The sequence below is a fragment of the Chenopodium album genome, chromosome 19 (assembly GCF_948465745.1).
Source record: "Chenopodium album chromosome 19, dcCheAlbu1.1, whole genome shotgun sequence".
Classification (NCBI taxonomy): Eukaryota; Viridiplantae; Streptophyta; class Magnoliopsida; order Caryophyllales; family Amaranthaceae; genus Chenopodium; species Chenopodium album.
The window spans coordinates 42,022,647-42,044,898 of NC_137852.1; the positions used below are offsets into that span (position 1 = coordinate 42,022,647).

Consider the following 22,252-nt stretch of genomic DNA (forward strand, 5'->3'; position numbering starts at 1 on the left):
TAGTCATTCTATTAATTTTAAATTGATTTGATATTTACATTTAAAGTTGATTGACGTGTGCGTAGCACGCGGCGATCCAACTATTTCTTTTAAAAAAAGAAACATAGACATAACTCAGAAACTCAACAATTTTTTAAAAACATAGTTTAGAAAAATTCTTTTTTTTTTTTTGGTTAGTAACATGAAATTTGTTTAATAGAGAAATATTCAAATGGTATAGTGGCATTTGTTGTCAAAGTTAGAGTGGCAAATCTTACTATGAACTATGAAGTAGAGGGAAACATGAACAATTGAACAATAATCACCCACTTATAAAAAAAAAAATAAATAAATAAGAATTGCACCCATGCATTAGAGAATCAGTGAGGAAAACAAAACATCAAATACTCAAAACTTCATTTTCCAAATTGTTAGGATTGTTAATCTGTTGTATAACGATTGTTAAGTTAATTGAAATTGACACATTATTTGATGATTTTAATTTTATAATATGATCATTGACTTAAATTAGAAAATGTTAAATAATTCATCTAATTGAAGTTATAAAGTTTTTATAACTTTTATACAATTCAGAATAGATTGGAGTTGTAACCACAATCACCTGTATTTCTATGTTTTTATTGTGAAGGGCACATAAGTAACTGTAAAACATAGCATGAACTTAATTAATTATATAAATATCACTACATCAAAACATCATACTATAAAGGACAACATACAAGCTTTGCCTTTAATGATGAGGTTCACAAACAAGGATATCAAAAGAAACTCAACATAGACTGAACTGAGTTTTGAAGCATAATTTGAGTACTCCGTATATTATTTGGCATTTGAAGTATCATTTAATCCAAAAGAATGCCTTCTAAATGAGCAAATTTTAAAGCAAGATGGATTGTTCACAAGGAGAGAAACAGGCAAAATCTCTCACTGAAACACCGAATGCCCTTAAAAAAAAACATATTACCCTAAAAAAAAAAAAAAAAAAAACTCTAGTTTAGAATTCTATTTTCAATCAAATTTGGATATATTTATAGAATAAAATTGTTAGTTGAGAGTTTTATTTTCGATAAAATATCTATATTTGATATGTATGTATATAAATATATAATGAATTATAATTATATTAAAAAAAATAAGATTATAACTCTACAAAAATTCCAATTTTATTATTAGTCATTTACATGTCTACTACATAGTTTAAATCGTTACAAAAGCACATCAATTATATATTTTGAAATTTGACATATTGATTAAAAATTTATCTCAAAATTTAATAAACAACCCGGGCATCGCACGATGCACAAAACTAATTAGTGATATAATTTCATATTAGACTAAGGCCCTGTTTCTTCCCCTTACAAAGATAATATTAAGTAAAAATAATTTCAGTTCAATTAAATTCAGTTTTCTTAAAGAAGAATTATAATTAATTTAAATTCAGTAAAAATAATTTAATTTCATCAAAAATAATTTAATTTCAGTAATAATAATTTCAGTTCAGCTAAATTAAGGTGAAGAGAACGGGGCCTAATTAGAGTTATGTCCAAAGCTATTTGTGAAACAGACTAGTTGCTAACAACGGAATTAAAGGGGAGAAAGATATTGGGTATTTGGGTAGGTAAGACTAAAACTTGGGCTTGTTTTAGAGACCAAATTATTTAAATTATCCTATTATTATTAATTATTAATACTATTCCGTCGTATTTGAATGTGCCACAATATTTTATTAACTTTAGTTTGACTGACTGTTTACTTCTGATCAATGGATTAATTTTTTTATTTTCCCAATCCATCCACTCACCCTACAAGTTATAGTCTTATTATTGTGCTGATATATCTCCTAATTTATTAGTAAGTCTATCAGAGATTATTGAGTGAAAATGGCAATCGCAGAGGTATTTCTCTCAGCGTTTCTACAGGTACTCTTTGAGAAGCTGGCTTCTGCTGGAATAAGCCTTTACCTGAAGAAAAAGAAGCGAAGACAACGCAAAAGCGTTGAAAGGTGGCAGAAAAATCTGAGATTGATAGAAGCAGTGCTAACTGATGCTGAGCAAAAGCAATTCCGCAGCAATGCTGTCAAACTTTGGCTTCAGGAACTACAAGACTTGGCTTACGACTTGGAAGACGTCTTAGATGAGTTTGTCACTGAAGCTCGAATTCACGAGTTAGGGAATTATGCGTTACAGGAACATGACTCCAGGTTTGGTTGTTCACCATTCCGTAAGGTACTAGTACTACTATCTATACACATCAATTTTATCAAATCGTCTAGTCTATACTGTAATAATATAGAGTTCAGAATCGCATCTAACAGATCTTGAACCAAAATGCAGATTTTAATACTTCCGTGTCTTATTTTAAAGATGACTAATGTAGAAACATGTCTGTATTAATGAGGCAAAACATGTTTGATTTACACAATAATCATATTGTATTAAGTTGAGGCGAAACTAATTTCCTATGTTAGGTACCGAGCTTTCTTTCGTGTTCTTCCGAAGCATCAAAATCAAAGAGTGCAAATTATTCAGATACCATTGAACAGATCAGCAGTCGCTTGCAAGATATTCTGACCCAGGCGGGGACTTTAGGTCTGTCACCCCAGACACAGTCAAGAGAAGAGCAGCGAGAGCAGAGACCAACAGGCTCATCATCTTTAGTACGCGAGCCAGTTGTGTATGGAAGAAATGATGAGAAAAATGAGATAATCCACCGGTTATTAGAGGATAACCCATGTTGGGAGAACTACATTGTAGTTCCTGTTGTAGGAAAAGGAGGCATAGGAAAGACCACCCTTGCTCAATGTGTTTATAACAATGAGCAGGTTAGGGATCATTTCGATTTTAGAGCATGGGTATGCGTATCAGATGTGTTTGATGTCAAACAGATAACGACGACAGTTATCAATTCAACTAGTTCTGCTACACATAATTTCAGTGATCTTAATGAAGCACATGAAAAGTTGAAGAATCTGCTAGCAGATCAAAGATTCTTGATTGTTCTTGATGATGTATGGAGTGATGAATATGATCCTTGGGACCAATTTCAGACCCCATTTCAAACAGCGGCAAAGGGAAGCAGAGTCTTAGTCACAACAAGATTAGAGAGGGTAGCAAAGAACATGCTTAAAAGACCAACTCAAGGCCAAATCCTTTACTTAAAGGGTCTGTCAGACAATGATTGTTGGCTTCTGTTTCAGCAGCATGCACTTGTAGATAAAAATCTGATTGAGATGCGGGATGAAGTTGTGAAGTTGTTCAAAGGGTTGCCTTTGGCTGCTAAAGCTCTAGGAGGTCTTCTGAAAAAAGAAGATGAGAGTAAGTGGTCAAAGATATTAAAGAGCAACATATGGAGTGAAGAAAGTGGTGTTTTGCCATCTCTAAGGCTGAGTTATCATCATCTCCCGCAGCATTTGAAACGCATATTTGCTTACTGCTCGATATTTCCTAAAGGTCATGAATACAGAGAGAAGGATGTTGTTTTGATGTGGATGGCTGAAGGTTTTCTGCAAGAGGACGAGGAGGAAAGCATGGAGGACAAAGGTCATAATTATTTCCTTGATTTGGTATCAAGATCACTATTGGAACCAGGTCCATATTTGTATAATGAGTATTTCATTATGCATGACCTCATCCATGACTTGGCTCAATGGGCTGTAGGTGATGTTGGTTCTGCAATGGATATAAAAAATATTTCTTCGAGGACTCGTTATTTCTCCTGCACTAAAGAAGCCATGAAAGAACAACCCTGGACTCAAGAGAAAATTGGCCAATTGCGAACATTTGCTTATTTTGGCAGTCAGTTTAATGTTCCTACAGTACAAATGTCAGATTCCAGCTTCCAACGATTTCATTACTTACGCTTGCTGTCTATGGCTCACATGGGAATCACAGAGTTGCCAAATTGTATTGGTGATCTGAAGCTCTTACGGTTTCTTGACCTCTCATTCAATACAGAACTGAAGCAGTTGCCGGAATCAACCAGCAAACTTTGCAATCTCCAAACACTGCTATTGAGAGGCTGTAAATCTCTCAGGAAGTTAGTCACTGACATGGCAAACCTAACTGATCTTCGTCACCTGGACATAGATCAAGATAGTGCTTTGATGGAAATGCCCCTGGGAATTGGGAGATTAACACACCTGCGGACGTTGAAAAGATTCTGCTTGACACCAACATCAGGGTTCAGGATCAGTGAGTTGAAGAACCTGAAAAGTCTCTGTGGCTCACTGGATATCTTTGGCCTCCAAAATGTGGTCCGGAGTAAAGATGCAGAAGAAGCCAAGCTGTATGAGAAATCGAGCCTTGAAGTGTTGAGAATGTTTTGGGGAACTTCTACTAATGAGGTTGATCAGAACATTGAAAGAGATGTAATTGACCAATTGCAACCTCACAAATCCATCAAAGAATTACAGTTGAAAGGGTACAAGGCCTTGGCGTTCCCTGCTTGGTTGGGAAATCCCTCTTTCACTCAGATGGTTGTCATACGACTGAAGGGCTGTAAAATATGTGATTGCTTACCACCACTAGGGAGTCTTCCCTCATTGAAGGAGCTTTGGGTAAAACGGATGGATGGCATTAAAACTGTAGGTCCTGAATTTTATGGTATTGGTTGTTCAAATCCGTTTCCTGCATTAAAAACATTACATTTTGATCATATGGAGTCTTGGGAGGAGTGGTCGCCTCCATCAGTTGACAATAGCATGGCATTTTCCCACCTTGAAATGCTTGAAATATCACAGTGTCCGTTGTTGCAGGGTGATTTTCCTTCCTGTCTTCCATCCCTAAAAACAGTGAAGGTTGATCACTGCCATAAGCTGAGAATCTCACTTCCAAGCTTGCCTTTGCTCCAGGAATTGAAGATAAATGGATGTGAAGTGTTGTCTAGTAGCGCGAATGTCATATGCTGTTCTGATAGCATAATGCTCACAAATGTTTCACAATTTACAGGGATTCAGGGCTTTTGTGTACCAGGAGTCAGAGTTCTTCAGGTTATAAACTCCAATTCTTCAGATGACAGGGTGCAATATCTTTCAGAGAAATGCTTAGAATTGGTGAACTGTCCAAGGATTCAGACCTGGAGCCATGATGTCTATGGTGACTTGGACAAGCTTACTAAAGTCGTGTTAGGAAACTGCGAAGAATTGACTATGTTCTTGGAATATGGTTGTCCATCAAGTGTGAGGCATATTACAATTTATGACGACAACTCTTTGCAGCAGCTATCCAGGTTAACCCACCGAATCACTTGTCTTCAAGTTCTTCACATTGAAAGGTGTTCATCTCTAAGCACAATTAGTGGTTTACCCCTAACTCTTGTCAAGCTAGTGATAAAAGATGTCAATATAGAGCAACCGCCTGAAGAGTGGGGACTTCACCTCCTTACCTCTCTTAATAGTCTTCGACTCAAAAACGTGGGACGCGCCATTGATTCAGTAGAGTCAATCCCAAGTTTGAATCTTCTTCTCCCCTCTTCCTTGATGATGTTAATCATCCACGGTTTTCCAAATTTGAAATCCATATCATGCCATAACCTCCCAAACCTTTTTTCTGTTGAGATCAAGGACTGTCCTTTGTTGAGCCGAGGATGCATACAGGTTCCCGATGAATTTACATTAAAGAGTGACCCGCCCTATCAATACCTCATAGTTAGGGACAAAGCTTCTAATAATGAACATGGGGTTGATTATGATGTTGTTCGATGGGGGTTCGACTTACTATTAGATTTAAAATGTCATCACTAATTATGTTGTTCTACAGCAGTCAACAGGCAGTGTCATGCTTAAGGGATTGATATCTTGTTCAGGGGAGATTACCTGATTTTTGAATTGCGAATTGGTGAAGGTGGTTAACAGATAGATTTTGTTAACGGTCATATATTTTTTAATCAGAGTTGTGACTTTTTTATATGCTTCTTACTTTCGTTTTAGTCTTTTTTTTTTTTTTTTTTTGGGGGGGGGGGGGGGGGGGTTGTCATTTGTTTAGTGGATATTCACACGATATTACGGCATTCGTTTTTTAAGGTTAGGTTGCAAATTTTACCAATTAAAACGCGGATTTCATAGATACAATGGCGGAACCAGATTAGGACATATACAGTAGAAATAAAAAAAGAAAGAAAGAATTGGACTAATACGTGAGAAGATTGGGGAAGAAAACAAAGCGTTAAAAACTCAAAACCCCATTCCCCAAGTTGTTAAGTTTGTTGAAATTGATTACATTATTTGATAATGTTAAGAACTCATCTAATTCAAGTGTATTTTTTTTAAATTTTATTTTGTGTCAAATTTTTAGTAATCTCTCCCTAGAGTTGAAATATCTTAGATTTGTCATTACATAGATAGATACACCAATTCATGTTGGCGTTGTTGATTATGTTTAAGGAGTAAAGACTATTATTTAAGATACGGAGAACAATAACATTATTGGATAAGTCGGTCTCACAATGACTCTCAAAGTGACACAATTTACTATATAAAACAGTCACAAATTAATGAAACACAATATAGCAAGAGCTGCCATTAGGGAGATGTTTGACAAGAGATTATGAACATATGACACCAACAAGGCCACGAGACTCACGACACAATCCGTCAATGACAAGTTTGGATCGCTTTTGACAATGGCGTCGCCCAATTCTGCTTCCAACAATAAGAGACTAGTTTCTCTTCATCGGCATTTGCTTTTTAGGAGGAATTATGCACTCTATATAGGATTTAGCACCATTTCGCCCAATTCACTATGATTTGTTGTAATGTTAGGTCTTTTTTTTTCACGTAGTTAATCAAACGAGATCCTTAGGTATGCATCTCCACCTCACATTTGCTATTCGCACTTGATGTAAACTATGTATTCCAGATCCATTTTAAAACAGGTTTTAAATGAAGTTCTGGGTACAACTTTTCAATTCAGAATGGATTAGAAATTTTAGAATTGTGATTACAACCAACCGCATTTCTACGTTTATTTTGAAGGCCATATAAGAAACGGTAAAACAAAGCAACACAATCATGAAAACATCAGAACATCATACTACAAAAAAGCAACATACTAGCTTTGATGATGAAGTTCATAAATGAGGACATCAAAATAAACTCATAGACTGAACTCCCAAGTTTTGAAGCATGATTTGAGTACTCCGTATATTATTTAGCATTTGAAGTATCATTTAATCCAAAATAATACCTTCTAAATGAGCAAGTTTTAAGCAAGATGAATTGTTCACAAGGAGAGAAACAGGCAAAAGTCTCTCACTGAAACACTGAATGCCCTTTTTTAAAAAATAAAATTAAAAATATTACCCTCAAAAACCCCATATGAAGTACAGTTCAAAAGTCAGCCACAGCTGCAACAGGCAGTGACATGCTTATGGAATTGATCGCTGGTACAGAGGCAAAGCTCCCAAAGCTTCACGTTCTTCTCTCTCACGCTTCACCTGCAACCACCACCAACAACATTGTCAAACAACTCTTTATGCCATAAAGTATATACAGCAAAGGGAAAGACAATGATCTAATCTCCCTATTGTAGCACTCCGTCGATTGCCAAAAGTCAACTAGAGTAGTAAGTTTGACAGCAAAAATTCTGATCTAATGATTATAAATGGACAATTTCATTCTTGCAAACAGATGAGCAATTACCACAATTGAAGATACAGAAAATTCAGAAAGCATTTAACTAGAGATGAAGATGAAGAGAAAGAAAGGTAGATGCAATCCAGGTACTTTTTTTTTTTGAGGGAATGCAATCCAGGTACTTGTATATATTGTACCATCAATGACACTAAGATTCAGGATACAAGTTCCCAATCACAAAGATCGAACACATATAATGCCATTTGGCTATCAGAGCACCTGACTTAAGTCCATTCAACCTACAAACTTGCTAGGTACTAGTATACCTCCATCATTTGAGCTTTATATTGCATGTATTACTCAAACTAATCACATATGCACATCCTTGTAAAACCTTCTTGCCATTAAACAAATTCAAGTGGTGGCAAAATCACATTTTAACATTTATTTGTGAAACTTATCATCAACATTAGGTAAAACAAGCTTCTGTAGCTTTCTTCAACAGTAGAGGTAAATAATCCTGTCAACCTATGTTCACTCAACATCATCATGAACTTGAGAGATTGGGATCCCCACTGGCAGGTTTAATACATAACATTACATCATAACAAAGGGAAAGCAAACAACTAGTAATATATTAACCCAGATAACATGGCAATAATGTGAATTTTTTTTTTTTTTTTTTTTAAATAAAAAAAAAAAAAATACTTACAAGAGCCAACATATCTTGAAGGTAACTCCTGAAGGGTGTTTGCATTGCCTACAAAGCACACACATGTAATGTAATAAGATCAAATGAAGCCCAAAAATATATTTTACTCGGGAATCTGACACAAAGAAAGAGATGCACGCTTATACAGAAAATTATTACTATGCCCAGCTAGCACTTTCAAACACCCAATTCAGGATTACTAGGATTAAAAATTTCCAAACACATCAATAAATTAAAATGTTGAAAACATTAGCAAACTTCTATCACAAAGCCCAGCTAAAAACTCAAATACTGCAATGAACCGATCAAAGGGGAGGGGTTTTAAAGGTAGTGCATATTGAGTTTGTTAGGATTGGATTGGAGAGAAAACAAGCAGTGAGCTTGCTCTATAAATAACAGAAGATTAAGAGAGAGATCACTAGATAAAAGTTGATGAGAGTTCTCTATAAGTTTTTTTTTTTGCTAGGAAAGTTCAAGCCTCTCAAATGCTTGTGTTTATTGTTTTCTTATACACATTTCCAGTTTAACAATCATGATCACCATTGTACCACACCATATCAACTCACGAAATCTGTCAAGTTATGTCAGTTTATAACAGATACTGCGTGAAAAAGAACATTTTGATAACCAAAAATTAACTTTAGCTTGCTCATGAACCAGCATAAATATTCTGTCTTCACTCATTCACATATAATACTGAGTAGAGTCCTAATACCTGAAAGATATTGCCTTGATAGAATTTGGAAGGAACAAGAAATATTGCATGGACTTCCTAGGTCCAAGTCACAAGAAGCAGTGATAAAGCACGGAACCAATATTCTCTACAAATTACCCCTCCCCTCCAAATAAATAATTATCAAATGCCTTCCACAGCAATTCAAAGTCTTAAGAGGAGCAGTTTATCTTTCAAACTAAACATTGATCACAACTCTATCCCCTATGGCTTTTCTTCTCATGGCCAAAACCATCATGTCCAACACCCCCCACCCCCACTATAATTTTTCCCATTATTGGAGGTCCTCTATTTAAAGAGTATATGACAATGTTTGGAACATGTATGACAACCTGCTAATATATATGCATCTATATATGTTAAGTTTCTGCAAGTTTTAAACGAGAGCAAAAAAAAAACTACATTATGAAAATGAACCTAACTGGCTAACTCTATTTAAACAGCAATCAAAATTAAAGGGCAATTATCTCAAAAGACTACCTTGTAGAATGATCTTACATCCTGATGGTTACCTTCATAACACCAGCTATGTTTCCACTCATCATATTCATAATGCAATTTTTTGAAGATACTAAAATGAAGCACATCACACAAATCTATTAAAGAAGACAAGTATTTGACTAATAATCTCTAGGACTATAGACTGAAGAAAAAAGTATTTTAAAAAATATGTATATGTATATATATGTATATACATATACATATCATAATGTCTGAATGAAGATAGCTGCATACAAATTAATTCAACAATCACCATCTCTCAATTTCATTGGTATGCTATATATATATATATACATATATATATATATATGTATATATATATGTATACGTATATGTATATATATATATATATATATATATATATATATATATATATATATATATTCTTGATGGAGGAATAGGATTAAAGAATCACTCTAAATAACCTCACAGACCAAACCTATACACAAAAATTCAAGCCTCAATCTACATAATAACACAAATTCATCAATTGAATCATTGAGTGACAAATTATATTAATATTGAACCACTTCACCTTAACTTGAAAGATTCTCATGTAATGAACTCAAACCTATTCTCTCAAAAAACTCACTGATCAATTTCTTCCAAATACACCACCATACAGCTAAAGATATCAGCTTACATGTTTGCAGCATCTTTTTTTTTTTTTTTTTTTTTAAAAAAATTTTTTAAACTTAAATTTCCTCTCCCTAACCTATGCTCTTATAAAAAAAAAAATTCCGATTCAATTTCTTCCACATAGACCACCATATAGGGCTTAGTTTTAAAAGGCGCAAATGGTCCTTGCAGCCTGGCGCAAGGCGAAGGCGCGCGCCTTTTGTATGCAAGGCGCATGTATTTATATATTTATTTCAAATTAGATTTTACTTTGATTGAACTTGATACCAATTAAAAAGATTCATAATAAAATAAATAATGATACATGCAAATCTAAGGTAGTCTGAATTTGAAAAAAATGTCCACCATTCTTCAAATTATAACTTAAACCTTAGTTATTTTCCTTGAGGCGCAAAAGCGCACCTTACCCATGGCGCTTTGAGGCGCACGAGGTGCGCGCCTTCCGTAGGTGTCTGAGCCTCGACTAGCTAAAGCCCATTTCCCAGAGCCTGGGCCCGAGGCGCGCTTTTTAAAACCAAGATATAGGCAAATGTGAATTTTCAGTGGGAGCCACAACACGATACAACCCTCACCCATTGAAACTTGATTTAAGCAAGGGCACCCTTCAGATTTCAGAAGGTTAGGGATAGGAATATTAAGTGTCATTCACCACAAGCACTATGCCAAAAGCGCACCAATAAACCACTATAATAACCCAACTTCCCCAAAGATTTATAATACTCCAGACAACACCATCATGAGAGTGTGAGTGCTCCTTCAATTCCACCTCCTATGTAATCAAGTTTGGCCTCAATGACTTTTTGTCAAAGAGCACATTCATCATCAGCAAATCTTCGAAACAAATTTTCGTTTGAGAGCTTCATTATAAGAGATATAGCCCTTATGTCAAGTGTAAGTAAAATCACCAAATGAAACCCCCTCATCAAGCCCATTGTTTCCCAAGATAAACTCCCTCACTCTTTTCCATCTTATTTAAAAGACTAATAGGGATGTATTCTAGACATAGATAACACAGGAGGTTGTATACAAATAATACAATGCACTTCAACAAAGTCACCCATCTCTTTAAAAATCTTGCCAGCCTTCGCCAAAAATTACAAACTACAGGTACCCCAAAAGCTTTGTCGTATCAGGAAAATTGCATGGAAGATCCCAAGTACAAAGTATGGAGAGGTAATCTCGGTTAAAAAAAAGTTCCACAGCTAGTCTGCCAATTTGACATCGCCAACTCAAATATACACACTATCCAAAATTAATCCTCAAACCACTCATCATTAGGTAAGTTAGAACACAGAAAGAAGCCCTTATTATTCTCATTGGCTTGGAGACGATAAAAGCACCAACCCAAAATGAGCATGTCAGAAACAATAAATGATCTGAGTGAGGAATTTTCCAGCTTGGAAACCATCTATTTAACTAAAAATAGTTGTCTAACTGTCTTACTTACCAAATTGCTGAAAGACTCCAAAAATAACCAACAACGAAATAACTTAATCTCAGTAAGTAACATTCAGCCTAGGTGTCAACGCCTAAGACGTGACTCATGAATCTTATTCATCCAACATAGATATACTACTGATTAAGGAGAAAAACAATTCCTCATTTATCTCAAGATATTAAGTTAAAGAAGGAATAAAATGACAGCCTACATTTTTTTTATCAGCTCATTGGTCAATCAAGTTCATTATCAACTACTCCCTTCATTCCATAAAGAACGCCACAAGGCCATAATTATATCAGACTTTCCAAATCCCACGACAAGCATACATGAATTATTAGCATACTTGAGCTTTAACCTCCTATGAGTTCTATCCCCATCTCTCCCAATTGCACCAAAGCTCTCAACTTCTAATCCTAACATGCAGTCACCAAGGGGTCTTAGATGGTTAGCATATCCTAAATACCGCATTCCAACTTGCAAAATAAATTCTTGATACAACAGCCAGAATATATCCTTTAATTATCAATAGGCAGTAATAATTATGAACTAACAGGGACCTGCTATTTTATGTCCAAAATACAAACTATAGTTCCTGTTCCTATCAACAACCAATTGAAGCCATTGGCAATACTAACTTTTTAGTTGTTTGTAGGACACTTTAACAGACAAAGTATAATCAGCTTACATACAAGAAGAATGATTATTCAGTATGAACCAATCGGTGAAGTCTAGAACCCCCCAAAAAAATGTTGCTTTATCTATTTCCACATTTACAATTAACAAGTATTCACAACTTTTCAGTAATATATCTTCCAAATGAAACACAAGTAGCAACTAGCAAGTAAATTATAACAATAACTAAATTGCAATGTAATTATCGCTATATACTTCCACGCAAATATTGATTCGAATTTCTCATTCTATAACAACAAAATCATTTCATTTGCGAAATCAACTTCACAATCTGCAGAATTAGCTAACAATGCAATTCACCAATCCATAAAACCGTCAATAGAAGTAATTACTAATCCAAAATATACTTGTTTCCGCATTAATCAAAGCAATAACCCTAAATCAAAACGCATTTGAAGCCAAAAATCACAAAATACAAATCAGATCATCAAAAAAGCAAGAGAAAAAACCTGAAGATCTTCAGGAAGGTACTCGTGCTTCATAGAAAGGTCCATAGCACGCAAAAGACGCTGATTACGAGCATCAACAATCTCACGAGGAAGCCGATCTAGGGCTTCTTTAATGTCATGATCTTCCATTGGATCATAACAATCATCAAATCTCAAGCCTATAATCAATCAAATCAAAAAACACAAAATCAATCACAAAATTAGGTCAAAATCAGCCAAAAAAAGAGGAGAGAGAAAGAAAAATCAAACCATATTTGCGAAGACGGTGGTCGACGGAACTCTTGTGCATAGCAGCCAAGACATTCTTCTTAGGATTGAGAAGAGCCTTCAACAATGAAGATGAACCAGTAGCAATCGCCATTTTTGTAGGTTTGCTAAGCTAATTACCTCTCTTTCTCTCTCTAAAAATGAGGGATTTTTCTTGTTCTTCTGGTTCGATGTTCTTCCCTAATTTGACAGGAGTTTCTGGAAATTATCAGATTTTTCTGGCTAAGTTAAATACGGCCCTTTTTGTTTTTGTTGTTGTTGTTGCAGTGGTTGGGCTTGGTCCATATGATGGTACAAGGTTAAGCCCTAGGAAAAAAGGATGAAGACAATGAAGCAAAAATCTCGTATGAGACGGTCTTAGAATAATACGGAAATTAATCAATTTTTAAATCGGTTTAAATTTGTTCACCTTATTTTTTTATTTGTATTTATTTCAGGAAAAATAAGTTCAGATAATGAAGTATTCCGTAATGACTACCATAACAAGTCTTTAAAATGTAGGCACGAATGTGTATTCTCTTTTAGCTTTATAAGGGTCTGTTCTGATTGACTGAACTAAACTGAACTGAATTGAACTTATTGAAGCTGAACTGAACTGAACGGAATATTCTATGAGAGAAGGAAATTAAGAACTGAACTGAATTGAACTTATTAGAGCTGAATTGAACTGAACTGAACTGAAAATAATTTAAAGAGAACAAGGCCTAGAGTATTTATGTTTGAACAATTATTTTCTTACAAAACAGTTAAATATAAAATACTTTATAGAGTAAAAAAATATTTTAAAAAAAAAAGAATCCATTGTTAATAATGTTCCATGTTGTTATCAAATATGATTGCCTCATGGGCTCATGGTTTGCATCTACTATTTTGTGACTTTAGGGTAATTTCTGGCCCAACATATTTCTTCTACTTTTAGAATGCCCTAACATGTTCCTTCTTCTAGTCAAAGAGAGAATAATATTTAAGATTTTAAGAGCATCCCAACTTTACTTAAGTCTTAAACCACTATTACAAACTCACTAAAGTCACATGCATTTAAAGTTTCCAACTTTAGTTTGCTAAGGCAAAATAATTTCTTTTCAAAATGCACAAAGATGAGATGTTTTCTTAACATTTGTTTAAGTTAGTAATGATTTGGAAAAATTGACATTTGCTACCGGCGAAAGTACCTTGCGTTACATTTGATACCCGTTTAATATTTTTTTTTTTTATTTTGCTACCACCCAAATCTTTAAATTATTTATTTCACTACCAATTGCTTACACCGTTACCATTTCCGTTAGTTGGGTTTAGCCACCGTTTCAACCACCCCTCCCCCTCACTGCCACCCCTCCCCCCTGCATGCCGACGCCGGCGCGGCGAACCCACCCCTCTCCCTTTCCACCCTACGCAGCCCCCCACCTCCTACGCAGCTCCGACCCCTGCCGGAACCAAAACCACCCCTCCCCCCAGCAGAATCCGCCCCCCAGCCTATTCCCCCACCGAAATAGACCCTCCTCCCCTTCCCCCTACCCTTTTCGGACTCCCCTAACACTAAACCACCACCCCAAAACTACCCAAACGAATTTAGGGTTTCGATTATGGTGGTTCTGGGGTGGTGATTTAGGGTTAGGGGAAGGTCGAAAAGGGTAGGGAGGAAGGGGAGGGGGGTCGATTTCGGTGGGGGAACTGGCTGGGGGCGGATTCCGGTGGGGGGGAAGGGGAAGGGGGGGTGGTTGGTTCGGGGTGGGGGTCGGGGCTGCGTAAGGGTGGGGGAAAGTGAAGGGGGGCTGCGTAAGGTGGGGGAAAGGGAGGGGGTGGATTCCGTCGGCGCCGGCCGAAGATCTGAGCACCAACCGCCGGCAGGGGGGAGGGGGAAGGGGTGGCAGGGAGGGGAGGGGGTGGCAGGGATGGCTGGGTTAATTTTTTTTTTTTTGGATAAACTTAACAGAACCTTAACGGTTTTCGTTAAGTGGTAGTGAAATTTTAACTATTTGATTTTAGGTGGTAGCAAAATAAAAAAAAAAATTAAACGGGTAGCAAATGTAACGCAAGGTACTTTCGCCGGTAGTAAATGCCTATTTTTCCTAATGATTTATATACCTTACTTTTAAAAATAATCTATATCGCCTTTATCACTACATGCCCATAGCCGAATTATAAATTTATCCGATATCTTACCAATGAATACAGAGTAAATTTTTAAATTAAACTATTTTATCATCATAGGATCACTCATTTTGCTCTTTTATATTCTATTAAATGACCGGCTATTCAACATCCATATAACTGAGTAAGGTCGATTCAAACAATTGTTCGTTTAGACAACGGACAACTAACAAGTGGCAGATGTTGAAGTTGACGATTGAAATTTGTTGCCTTGCATTGTGCATACCACCTCTAGTCTTATGTTATATGCTCAGTTTAGTGATAGTTTTTGTGAGTTGGCCATACCCCAATGTTTCAAAAGTTGTCCAAACTTTATCTACTAGTAAAAAAGATCAACTTTTTTTGTCCAACAAGCCAAATAAAAAGTTTTCCAACTTTGTCTCAAAGCTATATTATTCCTTCTTACTTATTATTGGTTACAAACGTTCAATATAATGCACCCGATATGTGAATTGACTGATTGAAGCATAAAAATTAATTTTCGCCTTTTAAAAAGTTTGAAATAACTGTTATGATTAGTATTTGAACAATTATACTCTTAATTTTTTTTTTATATATATATTTCTTTTATATAAGAAGATAATTGATTCAAATTTGTATCATTGTATGTGAATTATTTTCATAATAACAAGGTGAGCCAAAATACAACCACGAAATATAGAGTTGGCTCGGCAAAGTGGACCTCACGGTTCACCAAAATAGTGTCTTTACGTTAGAATGGCATAGCTAATTTCTTTCCAAAGCATCAAAAACTAAATTGGTAACTTTCCCATTGCTTTTGAGTTTTGACCATTGATCACCCGTGTGCCCTTACTTTTTGCCATAATCATTGGCCAACTTTACAAAATTCGTACGTAGTAGCTAACAAATCACTAAAATCAGGTGATAACATTAAATTAACAAATAACCAAAAATATCACAACCATCAAAATCAAACAAGCAAGAATCATCACATACATAGAATTAGAATAGACTCACGGAAATCATCGTCCACCCTTTAAAAAAAAATCAAAGATTCCAACTACACATTATTTCTCCTTTTATTTTTTGGTCCAATTTTCATCATGTCGTGAAATATCGAGAATAGCATCAACATTTTCAAAACATTAATCAAAGAATAAAGGGTCGGTTTTAATTAGCTATATAAACCAAGAAAAATTCGAGGATTATTGTAACAACAATATACAAATTAAACTTAAATCGTAAATTTAAAATTAGAATTGATAAGTCGGTAACATAAACCAAGATTTTATTTCCCGTAATCTTGCCACAAAATAGTTTCTCTTAAAGAGAGACTAAGCGTGTAAGATGGAGGGAAAACAGAAACAGGGGATCTAAGGTTTGACAGAAAAAAAAAAAAAAAAAAAAAAGAAAAAGAAAGAGAATTAGAGAAATAAAATCATAAATATTGTGAGAAGAAAAATATTACAAGAAAAAAAAATGATGAAAAATTGGTTAAGTTCAACATTTATATGTGGGGGTGGAGGAGGAGAAAGAGAAAAGAAAGGCATAGATGAAAGTGTTGAGTTAACCTCCATTGATGGAAGTAGCACATATAGTCTCTCTAATGGTGTTCTTCCTTCGCTTGGTGCTCGTAGCCATCGTCGTATTGCGCTTCGAGCCTACATTATCTCCCCTTTTCTTTACCAATATAGGTATGGTGGTGTTCTTTTTGTTCTTGGAAATTTTTGTTGTTTTTGTTTTTGTTTTGATTGCATGGAGATTGGCATGTTTGAATGATTAACCCTTATGGTATAAGAGAATGTTTGTTAACGACTTGACACGACATAAATTGTTGGTTCATGTAGCTGACCTCGTTCTATTGGTGATATAATCATTTTTTGTAATGATGTATGAATGATTGGGTTTTTGTTTGATTAATTGGATATGTTGCAAGAAAATCGAGAATGTTAAAATGATTGAGCATTTGTTTGATTAATTGAAAATTCATAATGGGCTTCTTGTTATTTTGAAGGTAAATATTTTGGTTGATCTAATTTGATCATTTTTATTACAGGGTTGTAATGTTGTGTTCAGGATTAATACTAGAATGATGTTGATTCTAATTAGACTCTTACAATTTTTATGTATTAGTTTGTTGAGTTTGCATATTATTGGACTCTAATTTATTTATTATTGAATTGTGTTTTTATGCAGAGTTTGGGAGTCATTTCTGGTATGTTTGGTGGTGTATACATCATGGGTGTCTCCATACGAATTCGGATTCCTACAAAGACCAATAGAAGGCCTTGCTATTGCAGATAATATTGTGAATGGTTTTTTTGCTATTGATATTATTTTGACCTTCTTTGTTGCATATCAAGATCCACAAACTTTCAACATTATTGATGATCATAAGATGATTGCTTGGAGATATGTGAAATCCTGGTTCGTGTTTGATTTCGTGTCAACAGTCCCTTCCGAAGTTGTGGAGAAGATTCTCCCTGACAGTGTCCAGGCCTATGGACTATTCAACATGCTACGCCTTTGGAGGCTTCGCAGAGTTAGTAAGATGTTCTCCAAGTAATCTTCTTAGCCTTGTTATAAAGCGGAAACTAATGCTTTATTTGACAATATATATGATGGTGAACATTTGAATGTGTTAGAAAATTTGAAACATTTTTGCTTCATTTTTTGACAGATTAGAGAAGGATAAAAATTATAACTATTTTTGGATTCGATGTTTGAAGCTAGTTTCTGTGAGTACATTTCAGAAACTCTACATTGATTTTTGTTAGGAGAAGAATTCTCTAGTACCGGGGAATTTTTCTCATTTAGCTTACTGCTGTATGTGTCTATAGGTGACTCTTTTCGCGGTTCATTGTGCTGCCTGCTTCTATTATTACATAGCAGCTCATTATCCTGACCCCAAAAAAACATGGATTGGCCTTGAAATGGACAACTTCCACAACGCAGATCTGTGGTTGCGTTACGTGACATCAATCTACTGGTCAATCACAACACTCACAACAACTGGTTATGGTGACTTGCATCCTGTGAATACATGGGAGATGGTGTTTGATATTTTTTATATGCTCTTCAATCTTGGACTGACCGCGTATTTGATAGGAAATATGACAAACTTAGTTGTTCATGGGACTAGTCGAACTAGAAAATTCGTGAGTATGCTCGTTGCTCTTCCTCTTTATTACAGTACACATACTATGTATTGTATGGTAGTCCTTGCATTACTTCTGTTTTTGTTTCCTTTTTGCTGTTTTCAATATTTTTCCTTAAAACATTCCCTTTGTTTGTTGTTCAAATATGACACTACTTTGTATGAATTAAAAAACAAATTGTTGCAAAATTGAATGCAATTATCTTAACTGCCCTATCAAATGCTTAAATTCAACTAAAGAATGCAGCAAAAAATCATTGATTGCAGAAACAGAATATTCAAGGACTGTCAATTTGTAGTTTGTTCTGATGCTAACTTGTCATTTGTTTTCCGGTTTTTGTATGAGTTAGAGGGACACAAATGCTGCAAAAACTCATTGAATTAAAAAACAGAATATTCAAGGACTGTCAATTTTTATCTGTAGTTTGTTCTGATGCTAACTTGTCATATGTTTTTCGGGTTTTTGTTTGAGTTAGAGGGACACAATTCAAGCTGCTTCGAGTTTTGCACTGAGGAATAGGCTTCCTGTTCGCTTACAAGACCAAATGGTTGCTCATTTGTGTTTGAAACACAGAACTGATTCAGAAGGTTTGCAACAGCAAGAGATTCTTGATTCCCTTCCAAAGGCAATCAAGTCAAGTATTTCACATCATCTCTTCTATTCGCTGCTTTATCAAGTTTATCTGTTTCGCGGAGTATCAGATGACTTGGTTTTCCAGCTGGTATGTCTCCAATTTCATGAAAACTATAAAATGAAAGTTTACTGGAATGTTTGGACTGTAAACTATGTGCTTTTTATTCGAGTAAAGCGTATAAATCTCAATCTTCTGCTTATTTCTTAAATACATTTGGTTGAATGATGATTTTATTTCATCTATTTAAGGTTTCAGAGATGAAAGCCGAGTACTACCCTCCCAAAGAAGACGTGATCTTGCAGAATGAAGCACCTACTGATCTATATGTACTTGTCTCTGGTGCCATGGTGAGTAAAGTTTCTCTCCGAACCTATACATAGAATTAAACAGACGCATTCATCATCCCAATACTTTCGAACACAGTAAGGGACACACACTGTCGTTCATATTACTAGTTTTACATATATCTCTGGCCTCTGATTTAAGCAACCCTTGCAGGAATCTATCGTCGAAAAAAATGGAATTCACCAGGCATGTGTAGACCTTTCTTTCTGTAACATTTTTTTTTCGAGCTGATAGGGCTACTTTTCTGATAAAAGATATATCGTGCAGTCTGTTGGTCACGAGGTTCTCTCAGGAGGTGTATGCGGGGAGATAGGTGTTCTTTGTTATAGGCCACAGCTCTTTACTGTTCGTACCAAGAGATTGTGTCAGCTGTTGCGTCTGAATCGTACTGCTCTTCTGAATCTTGTTCAGGCAAATGTTGGGGATGGGGCAATTATCATGAACAATCTACTAGCGGTTTGTATGCTTGTACTTATATTTAGCTGCTTTCAATTCAATGGTTGATTAATAGTATAAATGAAAACATATTATAGTTACTGATCTTGACATTCCTATTCGATGGCTGGTGCAGCATTTAAAAGCGCAGGAAGATCCCCTGATGCAATCTGTTCTCAAAGATATAGAGAACATGCTAGCTCAAGGCCGAATGGATTTGCCACTCAGTTTATCTTTTGCAGCTGCAAGAGACGATGAACCATTGTTGCAACATTTGCTAAGACGAGGGTCTGATCCAAATGAGGCAGATCCGAATGGGCGTACTGCTCTGGTATGTAGAATTTACTCGTCTCCAAGACTGCATTTTAAGAAATACATATCATGTTGTTACTTAACTCTGGTTGTTGCCTCTCTTCTGTTAATAATGCATATAACCAGCACACTGCAGCTGCTAATGGAAGCGAAAATTGTGCCCTTGTCCTTCTTGCATATGGAGCCAATCCAAACCTTCAAGGTAGGTTAACAACTTGCTAGCCCCAGTTTACTATCATGATAAACAAAAATCGTTTATCTAGTGGCATTATTGTAAATAAATCAACAAAAAATCTCAGTCAGTATGATATTTTCGTAAATAAATCAGCATTTGTGGGTTTAATACCAGTATACTTTATTTGTGTTTATTATGCTTAATTATAAAAGCCACGCCATTTACATAGTTTTCGCTATACAGATAGAGAAGGGAATGTTCCACTATGGGATGCAATAGTAGGGAGACAAGAGGCCTTGATCAAGCTTCTAGTAGACCAGGGTGCTACACTAGCATCAGGGGATGCGGCTCAATATGCCTACTATGCAGTAGAGCAAGACAATTTTGAGCTACTAAAGGATGTTGTTCGATATGGTGGAGACGTAACCTTGCCTTTGAGCAATGGTTGCACTGCACTTCATGCCGCGGTTCATCATGGAAACTCTACAATGGTCAAGTTTCTTTTAAAACACGGGGCGGATATGGACAAGCAGGACCTTCAGGGTACGACACCAAGGGATTTGGCTAATCATGCTAAGAATGATGATATAAAGGCGGTAGTTTGTTCCAAAGAAGAGAGTAGTGTACAATCTAATGTTAAGGGGTCTGAGAAGGAAGCAAGTCCTACTTTGAAGAAGATTAATAGTACTGATTTGTCAATGGATGTCACTCCACGTACACGAGAAGTGACTTGGGCTGACAAGCAGCCTCGTCGTAGGGTTAACTCGTTTCGAAATTCCTTGTTTGGGTTCATGTCTGCTGCCTCTAGAGGTAATATAAAATCCAACCCGAGTAAGCTTTTAGTTAAAGTCCAGGAATAAGCTCATTTTTATATAAGACGTGAATTATACATGATATTTAAATTTTTATGAAATGCTTTGTATTTTCAGTTGAATCACAAAATGATGGGGGTAATTACGTAAACACCCCGTTCTCTGGAAGCCAACCGGCTAGAGTGATACTCCGGTGCCCTGGAACAGGCGACGCAACCAAGCTTGTTATTTTGCCTGAGACCATCCAAGAACTTCTTGATTTTGGCATCAAAAAATTTGGACGGCATTGTACTAAAGTAACAACTTTAGACGGAGCTGAAATCGACGAGATTGAGCTAATTAGAGATGGTGATCAACTTTGCCTCGTATGTGAAGAAATCAATGTGCCTGAAAGCTAGCAATGATAATGTATGTTAATTAATCACCAAAATTTGGTACAAGTTTTGTAGGATTCATGTATATTATCACCAAAATAGGGATTGGTGATCCAATTTTAATTGTGCGTTTTTGGCTCGTTAATACGATTCAATCTCTAAATGATCCATACTTACATGTATAGTGAAGAATTTTATGAGGGAATGTAAAATTAATTATGAGGTTATAAGATCACATAAACAATTTGTGATTGTTTATGATGTATAAGTATGTTGTATAAAGTGTTTTATTGGCAAGTTTAGGAAGAGCTTTTCATGTAAGTTGGCATTTTGTATAGTCAAGATTTTACTACGTAGTGTTAGATAAAGTTGTGGACTTAGCTTTAGGAAAGTAGTTAGATATTAAAGTATCATTTACAGGTGTATTGTAAATGAAACATGTACTGATTATGAAGCAGCGTTAGAGACTTAATAATTTACTTTCTCCGTTTCTTTTTTAATTTGACCTATTTTATTTATCACAGTTGTCAATGTAGAATTTTAACAATTAATAAATTTAATTCTCTTTATGTAATATATGATTAGTACTTGTAGAAGCAGATCTAACGTGATTTAATGCAAGTTTTGTAATATTGTATTTTAATTTGATATCACACATTAAAACGAATTTAACACCACCTTAAAGTTGAAACACGACGTAGTGTACTGGTATAACTCGCAGGTATAGATCACAGCATTGCACCAAAAAATTGTTTGGATTTCTTATGCTAAAGTGCTAACATTGACCAAATGTTTATCATATAATTCTAAGTTAAAATATTTCAAAAATACTCAATAACAGTCTAATTTGGCCCTCCTCAATCTGGGAGGCCATATTTACGACTTAATCC

The 22,252-nt window shown here is 35.5% G+C and overlaps 3 protein-coding genes across 3 annotated transcripts; 2 read left to right on the plus strand and 1 right to left on the minus strand.

Moving 5' to 3' along the window:
- The first annotated feature begins 1,880 nt into the window (after positions 1-1,880).
- Positions 1,881-5,740, plus strand: LOC145594421 (putative disease resistance RPP13-like protein 1). Its single transcript, XM_081650733.1, has 2 exons — positions 1,881-2,225; positions 2,468-5,740. Exons 1-2 carry the CDS (start codon positions 1,881-1,883, stop codon positions 5,738-5,740), a joined length of 3,618 nt encoding a protein of 1,205 aa, XP_081506859.1.
- A 1,359-nt stretch (positions 5,741-7,099) lies between these two features.
- On the minus strand, positions 7,100-13,212 carry LOC145595703 (cytochrome b-c1 complex subunit 7-2, mitochondrial-like). Its single transcript, XM_081652120.1, has 4 exons — positions 12,988-13,212; positions 12,739-12,896; positions 8,283-8,330; positions 7,100-7,431 (listed from the first exon to the last, which is right to left on the minus strand). The coding sequence occupies exons 1-4, from the start codon at positions 13,097-13,099 to the stop codon at positions 7,363-7,365; spliced, it is 387 nt and encodes a 128-aa protein (XP_081508246.1). The 5' UTR covers positions 13,100-13,212; the 3' UTR covers positions 7,100-7,362.
- A 2,956-nt stretch (positions 13,213-16,168) lies between these two features.
- On the plus strand, positions 16,169-21,862 carry LOC145593733 (potassium channel AKT1-like). Its single transcript, XM_081650065.1, has 12 exons — positions 16,169-16,811; positions 17,314-17,679; positions 17,798-17,855; positions 17,958-18,275; positions 18,751-18,996; positions 19,158-19,256; positions 19,408-19,440; positions 19,522-19,710; positions 19,826-20,020; positions 20,128-20,203; positions 20,420-20,986; positions 21,106-21,862. The coding sequence occupies exons 1-12, from the start codon at positions 16,597-16,599 to the stop codon at positions 21,384-21,386; spliced, it is 2,643 nt and encodes an 880-aa protein (XP_081506191.1). The 5' UTR covers positions 16,169-16,596; the 3' UTR covers positions 21,387-21,862.
- Positions 21,863-22,252: the final 390 nt, after the last annotated feature.